General features: G+C 38.6%; 1 protein-coding gene across 1 annotated transcript in view; it reads right to left on the reverse strand.

Moving 5' to 3' along the window:
* The window catches only part of TESPA1 (thymocyte expressed, positive selection associated 1), a 12640-nt gene extending 6858 nt beyond the window's left edge, over positions 1–5782 (reverse strand). Inside the window, 1 exon segment of the mRNA XM_029284766.1 lies at positions 5670–5782. Within this exon segment, the coding sequence (XP_029140599.1) occupies positions 5670–5782 (113 nt within the window).
* Between the last annotated feature and the right edge of the window lie 4901 nt (positions 5783–10683).

Genomic DNA, 10683 nt, shown 5'->3' on the forward strand with positions numbered 1-10683 from the left:
GGGGGGGGGGGGGGGGGGGGGGAGGGAGGGAGGGAGGGAGAGAGAGAGACAGAGAGACAGAGACAGAGACAGAGACAGACAGACAGAGACAGAGAGAGAGAGAGACCAAGACAGAGACAGAGACAGAGACAGAGAGACACAGAATAACATTGACTGGGGAAATTGGTGACCAACTTTTGCTTAGCCATCAAGCTCTCAGGGCTCTGATACTGCCCATTAATTATTTCACTTCTTCTGCCGCAGAGTTTCATGGCATTCATAACACAGAATCCCAGGAGCCACTATTTTCTAGTTTAAAGCACACCAGGTTGGACCCTCCTTTCTGGGGGGAAAATAGGGTAAAGAAATCAGTGACGAAAAGCTAATAGCTATTTGGAAACAGTTTTGGATCAGCCTATCTCACTATATCATATGCATTCCACTTCCACGACTGCAAAAACAACCAATGCATATTCATTTCTATGCTTGTAATTGAGAAGTGTACCCATTTTGGCTCAGTTTGCAGCAATAATAATTGGACAGACTCTTCTCAGCAAATGTCAAAAACCCAGAAGAATCCAAACACCTCTGGCACCTGTTCTAGGACCTGCTATTTTTCAGTCTGGGCAAACATTTGCTAGGAAAGTTCTTGGCTGCTCTTCAGAGCCCAGCTGTTTTCTCACCAGTATTTTTTAATAAAACAGTAAAACTTCCTTTGAGTTCAGTTCAACCATACAAAGTTATACATGGAGATGGACCGTTTTTGCCTGGATCCCAAGGGAAGCAAAGTGGCTATGAATGCACACACATGTAAAGCTAGCCAGGGATAGCTCCTGAAGCAGCAGAGCAAGCCTTGCAAAACCAGCTATTACGAATGCTTTTTTATCCTAGTAAATTGCTCGCTTGTTTCATTTTGAGTTATACAATGGCTCCCTCCAGTGGACAAAGCATGGATCCGCTGCTTTTCTGAAAAAGCTGAAAATAGTTATTGACTTCACATTCAGGACAATATTTGGGAAAAAATAAAATACGTATTTGACAGGAAAATGCATATAAAGGCACGTTTTTAGGAAGAGAGCATGTGCAAATCATCCTACAAAATGACAAGGCTTTCTGTGTACTCTAAAACATGCACCAGCACATTCTTAAGAAGTAATTCTGAACATTGGGCTCAATGGCATAGATGACAAATAAATTTTATTTAGAACTGCAACCAACAGTTGGGCTTTGGTCACAGTGTGCAACCACAAGGCTCAAACATATAAATGAATATATTGTGTGGGGGCTCATAACGTTGGTGCTTATTTAAACTGTAGCCATATTGTATAAAACCACATAGGTAAGATCAAGGCTCACATAAGTTTGAGAGATGTTTTCTCTGTGTTTTATTGAGCCTTGATTAAAAAAAAAACTTAGAATGGAATAACCCAAGCAGGAGACTCTACACCATATCCAATCTCTTCTTGAAAGCTTCATCCAGTGATGAAGATCCCTCAACTTCTGAAGGCCATCTGTTCCATTGGTTGATTGTTCTCACTGTCAGATCCTCTATTGGGTTCTTACACAGATATTGTGTGTGCTTAGAGCTATACACTGTGGATTATATGTTGTAGAGTGCAATTATTGACCATGGCAGAGACAATTTGGGACAAGATTATTTTCTGATTCCTCTATTCCCTAAAAAAAAAAAAAAAACTGGAAAAGTTGCCTTCATATTAATGAAAATTCATATTGCTGAATTTTGTCCCAAATCCCACTGCAATTTCATTCCAAGGTAATCACTTTAACTTCATTTTGTGGATAATGTGGGAATGAAAAGAGTAGCCAATGTATTCTCATATGTCAAATTTTAATTCATTATTTTAAAAATTGAGAAGTACTTTTTTAAAAAGAAGATATAATTATTTGCTGTATTAAAATAAAAATAATAAAAATAAAAATAAAAATAAAAACAACAAAATAACAAAATACAAAGACCTACAAATAGAAATAGAAAGACTGTGGCAAAGGCAAGCAAGGGTAGTAGCAATAGTAATAGGCGCCTTGGGTGCAATCCCAAAACAACTGGAGCACCACTTGAACACCATTGGCGTTGACAAATTCGCCATTAGTCAATTGCAAAAGGCGGCCTTACTAGGAACTGCTTCCATCCTGCAACAATATCTGTAATACCATCAAACATCCACATCTGCCTAACCCAGGTCCTTGGGAAGGACTCGATAGGTAGACAAAAATGCCAAATCTAGTCTGAACATCTGGCTGACAATGCGAATAATAATAGTAATAATAATAGTAATAATAATAATAATAATAATAATAATAATAATAATAATAATAATAATAATAATAATAACAATAATAATAATAATAGAGTTGGAAAGGACCATGGAGGTCTTCTAGTCCAACCCCCTACTCAGGCAGGAAATCCTATACCATTTCAGACAAATGGTTGTCCAGTCTCTTCTTAAAAACTTCCAGTGTTGGAGCATTCACAACTTCCACCAATCAATTGTTCTAACTGTCAGGAAGTTTCTCCTTAACTTTAGGTTGCTTCTCTCTTTGATTTTTGTATTTTTATTTTTGCACTTTTTGAATTTGGGTTGGTTTGGGGTTGATATGGTTTGTTGTTGTTTAAAGGTGTTCTATCTTAATTTTTATGAGCTTTATTCAGTGGTGGGGTTCAAATATGTGAACGACCGGTTCTCTGTGTGGATGCCGCTTCTGGGCATCCATTCTGGGCCTGGGCAACAAAAAATTAGCTACCGGTTCTGCTGAAGTGGTGCAAACCAGCTAAATCCCACCACTGGCTTTATTCTTTGCTTTGGGCTTTTCAAGCTATAAAATTAATAAAAGAGAGAGTGTCCTGTATCTTCATGTACAAGTCACCAGAGGGAGCAACAGAATAAATTCAAAATGAAAAGATTACACACAGGAATTTGCAGTGTGTATTTCAGCAAACAGACAAGAAGGAAACTCCTATCTGCATTTTTTTTTCTTTTAATTTACGCTGTTACTCCCACTTGCAATTTATACCTAAAAATACGTGGTATACATAAGTAGCTTTCAGGAACGAAGAAAACCAGCCTTTACAAAATCTTAGATTTGTTCATTTTAAATTAGTTTCCCTCTACTGTGGATTTATAGTTGTATCCCATGCATATTGACTTCTTCCTCCTCCTTCTCTTCCTTCTCCCCATCCTAGTGGGTAAGTATTAAAAAATATATATCCCAATCTTAATGTTCCGGATTTTCAGAACTCAACAAAAGCAGCAGATCTGGTTTTCCTGCACTGAATATGGCTTACTTATGAACAAACATCTATACAATTGCTCTGATAATATATTAGGAAAGCAATAGGACACCTGACAACTGCTTCAGAAACATCCTGAACTGACCTGGTTGATTAGCAATGAATGTTCCAACAACAAGTTTGGAGGGACAAGTCAGAGAGGTCAAATCTGGATATTTAGAGATGGGTGTGATTTGCTGTTTCAGGATTTATCCACACCTTTCAGTTGCCTCTCTCCAGGACTATTTCTAGACTGCAGATTGTGGTGATTGATACATGAAAATGACAGTGTCTCTTTTATTGATTGTATTGCTTGAAAAGCTCAAAACAAAAAACAAAAAACAAACACATAAAATATCAAGATGCGCCCCATAATAGAGTAGAACTGTGGGTGGCTCACAACAGCAAGAACAATACTCATAATTTTCAGAGCACAGTCTGCAGAGCATTTATCCTGCATCCCTTCCAAACTATAGGAATACTGTCAGGAGATTTGTCCTCAATACACACACACACACTGCTACTGTCCAAATAGCCAGTCTTTGCAGTTGTACAGCTAATAATGTAAAGGTAAAGGTAACGATTTCCCCTGCCTAGTTGTGTCTCACTCTAGGGGGCCATGCTTATCTCCGTTTCCTATCCAAGGGAGCCAGCATTATCCGAAGACACTTTGTGGGTCATGAGGTCAGCATGACTGTACACCGAGGCATATGGAACACTGTTACTAAATTATGTTTATTCATCTATTATTTGTTTTCAATTTTAGATCATTAGTCATTTTCCTATTTCTAAATTGCCCGCCTCAATAGTCCACTTCGTTAATGTAAATAATGGTCTGTATAGCCTTGGGTGCATTGATAGAATATTAAAGGCTGACCTATAATTTCTATAGTGATCTATAATAGCCTGTCTCTGGGGATTCCAGGGTAAGTTTTTTAATTTGCTTCCCTTAAACAAAAAGTATCTTGCCTCCCTCACCTGTTTTTTCATGTTACCTAAACTGTATCTAATACCAACCCAGCTAGAAATTACAAGCTAAATTGAACAGGGATCCAGAGAAGAGACATACATTGATTGCTGAATTCCCAGGGGGAAAAAAACCCCATAGATTAAGGCTACAGCATTGTGTTGTTTGCACAATTTCCAGCAGCAAAGAGTAAAGCAGTATTTCTCAACCTTGGCAACTTTAAGATGCATGGACTTCAACACTCAGAATTCCCCAGCCAGCCTTGTTGGCTAGGGAATTCTGGGAGTTGAAGCCCACACATCTTAAATGTTGCTGAGATTGAGAAACACTGGAGCAAATAAAGACTAAAAGCTCTTCTGCTCTACAGATCTGAAAGTTCCTCACATTCAACCCCAAGCAACCTTTTCCAGTAGTGTCTCCCTGATATGTCACATTATTACTTCACCAATCACCTCCAGTCGATTTGTATTGTAGAATATAAACAAGAAGACATGGAATGTGAAAGACTTCGTTTCTGAAGTGACACATGTACCACCGACAAACTGAATGCAAATTATGTTACCGCCTTTCTCATTACCCCCACCCACCCCAGATCATTTGGGACACATTGTCCATATAAACAGGAAAAACAGTCTATTTATGAAGATGCCATTTTTATGACTTCTTTGTGTTGTTACTGTTCTAAAGAAAGCTTTTCTAAAATTCTAAATTTCCAGATTCGGACACAGTTTTGTTCCAAACAGTATTAATCTTGTGAACTCTCAAGTTTCCTCTTTCTGCTATGTATTCAAGATGGTGATTAACATTTATATGTATTTATATGTAAGGGTGTAGGTATATACATACAGTATGTTGTATATAGCATGTTTATATGTGTTATGTATGTGTATACTTTTGAGAGCAAGCAACAGAATTTCATTTTTAATGTGTGCCAATATGCTCACAGTAAAAAATGACAATAAAGGTTATCTTATCTATCTAAAAGGAGAGGAAGATAAAAGTGGCTTGGAAACATTGCTAGACCAGCCATTTATCATCAGGAATTGCAAGTATCTACATGAAATTATGGGCATCTTCTCCCCAGTGCAGTTCTGGAGAGGAGGCGACCTTTATGCAGCATTATGGCGCAGCAAAGATTGCAGAGAATATTGTGCTATGCAAATACACCTTCTAAGAAATATAGGAATTGTAGAGAGGGGTTAGGGCAAGGGTAGGCAACCTTGGCTCTTTTATGACTCGTGGACTTCAACTCCCAGAAATCCTGAGCCAGCTATGGGAGTTGAAGTCCACGAGTCATAAAAGAGCCAAGGTTGCCTACCCCTGGGTTAGGGAGAAGAGAGATAGGAAGAAACAAGTGGCTGGGTCAATACTCCAGAATATAGTATACATGTAGCTATCCTACCTTACAAGAAAGTATTCTCCAAGGAAAACCTTCAAGTTTGCCCCACTTCTGTTGCAGACCTAAAGTACACCATGCAGATCTGCAACGTCTGTGCCTGTTGCCTCTCCCAAGAAAACTGGCTCCGCCATAAAATAAAATTCTCCATGATTCGTGAGAACCTAAGAATTGAATAAAAAACAAAAATCAAAGAACTGATAGACACAGTTTGGCAGAATTCCCGAATTCAGATTTCATTTGAATCAATTACCAATCAATTTGATATTTTTCCGATAATGAGGTCAGACTATTCAACCACTGACATTGTTGGGTTGTTTTTTTAAAATCATTATTATTCCCAGCTCCTGATGACTCTGGGACATGCCAGATTAAAATGGAGATACACTCCCTGAGAAGCTCAAGATAATATTTTGTGGAAAACAATATGGTTGCTTATTGTTGCTTCTTAGATCAGGAACTGGCTAATGTAACAGTTCAGAATAACTATCCTAAAGGTGCTTTTTTCACAAAGCAACTGGACTTTCTTGTTTTTCTTTGAAGACATTTCGCTTCTCATCCAAGAGGCTTCTTCGGCTCTGCTTCTTGGATGAGAAGTGAAACATCTTCAAAGAAAAACAAGAAAGTCCAGTTGCCTTGTGAAAAAGCACCTTTGGGATAACTATGATCTGGATGACTGGGAATCTCCCTAGATATTCAGAATAGCTAGTTAATCAGCAAGCAATAATTGGCCATGTCTTTGAACCAATTGCTCAGACACATCCTCAATCTTGAATCTGTGTACCAAAGAATGGGAGAAAAACAATTTATATTTGGAATTATCAGGAGCTGAAAAGGGGCTGTCTTCATGGAAAATAGCTTTGGTATTCAATTTGCTATGCGCTCAAGTTGAGACTTCAAAGGCCCACTCAAAGACTGAGGAGGAGCAGGCCCAAGGCAGCAAAGCTGGTGAAATAATATGTATGGAAACAGTGAAATAATATATATGACTAGCATCTAAAGAAGGAAAGGAATCACAGCACCTTCGTAGCACCTCCAATATTTCTCTGAGCCTCTGAAGTGAAACTTTACAAGGATTTACTGCCATGTAGAGAGAAAGGAAGGGAAAATATCACACACACACACACACCCCCAAAAATGTAAGTTTCCAGTGCTTTTTCATCCAATATAAGCTAAATAAAAAATAATGAGTTTTCATTGCTTAGTATAGTGTGTGACAGACTGTATGAAAAGAAAGAGGCTTTGTTGGCCCACCATTGATCCTTTGGGATTAACTTTGATCCTTTTCAGAATCAGCTTCACTATTTGCAATCGTAATTAGCAAATAATGATGTAACTATTATGACTAACAGTAGGCATCTCCCAATGAAAAGTGATGTGGAGAATCTATTAGCGGCCGCTCACCCATATGGCAGCTGTCCTTCCTATCCTATCCTCTGTGCTAACTGGCTGCTTTCAGGTGACATGGATGCTAACCAAGATCAAGAGAAGAAGCCCCTTTTTTGTCATTTGCCTCCCTAGTAACTCTTGTTGCACCAAATTCCACTGTTTCCCCTGGAATCATATTTGGATAGATAATATGGAAATCAAAGCCTGAGGTTAAAAATACAGGTAGTCCTCAATGCACGACCACAATTGAGCCCAAAATTTCTGTTGCTAAGTGAAACGTTTGTTAAGTGAATTTTGCCCCATTTTACAACCATTCTTGCCACAGTTGATAAGTGAATCACTGCAGTTATTAAGTTAGTAACATGGTTGTTAAGTAAATCTGGCTTCCCGCATTGACTTTGCTTGTCAGGAGGTCACAAAAGGTGATCACATGACCTTGGGAAACTGCGACCGTCATAAATATGAGTCAGTTGCCAAGTGTCTGAATTTTGATTAATGACCATGGGGATGCTGCAATGGTCATAAGTGTGAAAACAGTCGTAAGTCACTTTTTTCAGCACCATTGTAACATTGACCAGTCATTAAATGAACTGTTGTAAATCGAGAACTATCTGTATAACAGATGCTTCCAACATGATAGCAGTGTCTGCCCACGCCTATAAACTTTGGTATGGCTTTTTCTGATTTAGACTCATCTGCCTCAACTTGTGGACATCCAGATTTCTTGGCTACATATCCCAGCGTTTCCCTGACAGAGTGGCTGGGAGTAACAGTGGTTAGAATCCAGAACACAATTTGGATCCAAATGGGTTTGTTTGGATAAGTGCTGTGAAGTACATTTATAACTGGCTTTAGATGTTTAGCCTTCAATATAAGCTGCATTCATCATATCAAAGAATGACAAGCAACGTCCTTATCACAAGCAGCAGTTAAGACATTGGAGAAGTTTGTTTCCTGTCTGCAGTTTCAGCTGAAATTTGCAGATTCTTGATAAAGCCTGCGACAAGGGTTGGGTGAAATGCCCTGCTATCTTTACGTCCAAAGTGGACATCATTTTTCAGACACTGTTCAGCCATTTTAATCTGTGAAATTTAATCAGGGAATAAAGAACAACACAAAAAATATATTTTCCTCTATCTTTCAATCCAAAACTATAAGAAAAATTCAATAGAAATAATCTCCAAGTATTTTGCAAAATCAAAAAATACAGAATCCAGTGGTGAGAGTCTAATGTCTCTTCACCACCACCCCGAACGTTGCCATGCTTTCCATATAGAAGGGACAAAGATTATCCAAAACAACATATATCAAAGAGGAAAAAAAGAGAAAAAGCAATTAGAGTCCAGCAAGGGGTTGAAATAAATCAGCATTCAACCACTGATTAACTTTTAAAGCAAAGAGCAAAATAAAACAATAAGATCAAAAAGTGAAAAATAAAATCCCGGCATGCTTAGAAAACAAAACTGTTTGACGGGAAGATGGATATGCCCAGTGACTTCATACGCTTCCAGAGGGAATTGGAATCTTCAAGACCCCCCCCCTTCGCCACTGGATCCACAATCATCCAAAAGTTGTCTCAGGACACTCCTAAGTGTTCCCATTTAAAACCAGGGAGCAGCACTGCCAAAGAATCAACTTTAGCAGTGAAATCAGCAGATCATCAGGAAGAGAAAAAAAAAAGAAAACTGTATTGATCAGCAGCCATCTTGGGAGGAGGGGCTAAAGTGGATATCATTTTTGTCACATGAATTATACAATGGAGTGTATGTGCTTATGATTTTTTAAAAAAAAATGTTTGTGGAATGGTGGGGGATAGATTTAATCCTTTGCCCTCACCAAATCAGAAGTTTTGCTGTTTGCAATAGTAGCAAACATTTAATAGAATTCTGGATCATAGTAGGATCAATAAAAATAAAGTTATTTTTTTAATCCTTGTACCTTTAACAAGTAAGTACAAAGAATTTCCTGTTTGCATTAATATTAAAATCAAAAGAATATGATCTAAGCAAAATTAGAACCATCTTATTGGGGTGATAAGCAGCTGATAAGTGGGCATGTTTGGGAGCAAGACAGGCTAACTTGAGATACTGCTATCATCTCCCATTATGAGCCAAGCTGGGCACAGCTGCTGGTAGCTAAAATCAGTGCTTTTTTTGTTATAGAATGCACCGGAATGGAGTTCCAGCACCTTTTTTCAATGGATTTTCCAAGTTTTAAAAGTAACTTTTGAAAATTTGATGTTTGGTCCACGTGAACTTGAATCACCCTGTCGAGCATAGCAGGTCGGTGGCAAAATCATTAAAATGGTGCATGCGGGCTGCTTGTGTGTCGAGTCTGATGCATGCGTACTTCATCCGCGCTGGTTGTGATGGTGCTGCTCAGCTTGTGGCACTGCTCGGCTTGTGACTGGTCGTGTGGTCGCGCACTGAGTGCTTACTGCGGGCGGCGACCATCATGTTTCGTTACACAACTGACATGTGTGGGTGTGTGTATAGTGATTGACTACATGCGAAAGGTAAATAATTTCTTTATTTTAAAAAATCGTTGGTGAATAGAAAATCTTTTTTTAATTATTAGTGTAAAATTTACTATGAACATTTGCCTTAAATACAATAAATTAAATTTATGTTAAGAACTGTATATATATATATTTTAAATAAAAGATTAACAAGATGTGGGTTCCTGCACCTTTTTTCTTACAAAAAAAGCACTGGCTAAAATTCAAACATATCTGGAAAGGCAAAGGTTGCCTAAAGAACAAATGAAGGACCAGCCTCAGTTAAGGTCTCAGGTCTGAATAAGAAACCGTATTACACGGCAGAAGAAATAGAAATAAAATGTTACAATATATGTTCATGTGTCCATCACTCTTAAGATATTATCAGAGAGGCTCTGCTCCAATCCTTTTCTTGAAAAACGTTCCGTTAGACCCAGCCTAGATTTTTATACATCAGCAGTTGAAACTACAGACAGAGATGGGGAAGTTCTTTTTTTTCCATATTAGGGTCAGTCCCAGTTCACTTTTGGTTTCATACACCTACATCACAGCTACCGAAAAAGAGGGTTAGGAGCTTATAAACAGATGACAAGGGCTCTGCCTCAAGATTAAGCAATCTGCTTATTTCAGTGTTAGAAAGGCTGGGGTCTTCCAAATGTTTCTTAACTGGAGATGCTCCCAGTCCTATGCCATGCGGATGGTGGCCAATGAGGTTCAAGGTTCAAAATCTTTGGAGGCATCATGTTGTCTGCCTGTGTCTATCATAAAATGGACCCCAGAAGAGAGCAAGGACCAACAGGCGTCAACATTTCCAATATCAATCACAGTGGCTAAGTTTGTACAGCATGCTAGATTAGGCTAGAATGGGACCAGGCCATTATTATGCATTGCTTGAGCATGCTCTGTGCATCATGCGTTCACATTAAGCCATACTACCAGTAGGATGTTGCATATTACATGAACACAGCAATATTTTCTCAACCTACAGTGGGGGATTAATGTGTTGAGTGAAATCAGCCAGTGGTTATTTCTAACTAAGCAATTACAGCTGGCCATAACACACAATAGAATACTGAATTTTTTGCTGGGGTGCTAATATAGGATGGGGCTAACGCAACAGTAGGCAACCTGGTGCTTTTCAGATGATCTTGACTGCAGCTACCGAA

This window comes from Protobothrops mucrosquamatus, unplaced genomic scaffold (assembly GCF_001527695.2).
Source record: "Protobothrops mucrosquamatus isolate PMUCROS unplaced genomic scaffold, P.Mucros_1.0 scaffold917, whole genome shotgun sequence".
Lineage (NCBI taxonomy): Eukaryota > Metazoa > Chordata > Lepidosauria > Squamata > Viperidae > Protobothrops > Protobothrops mucrosquamatus.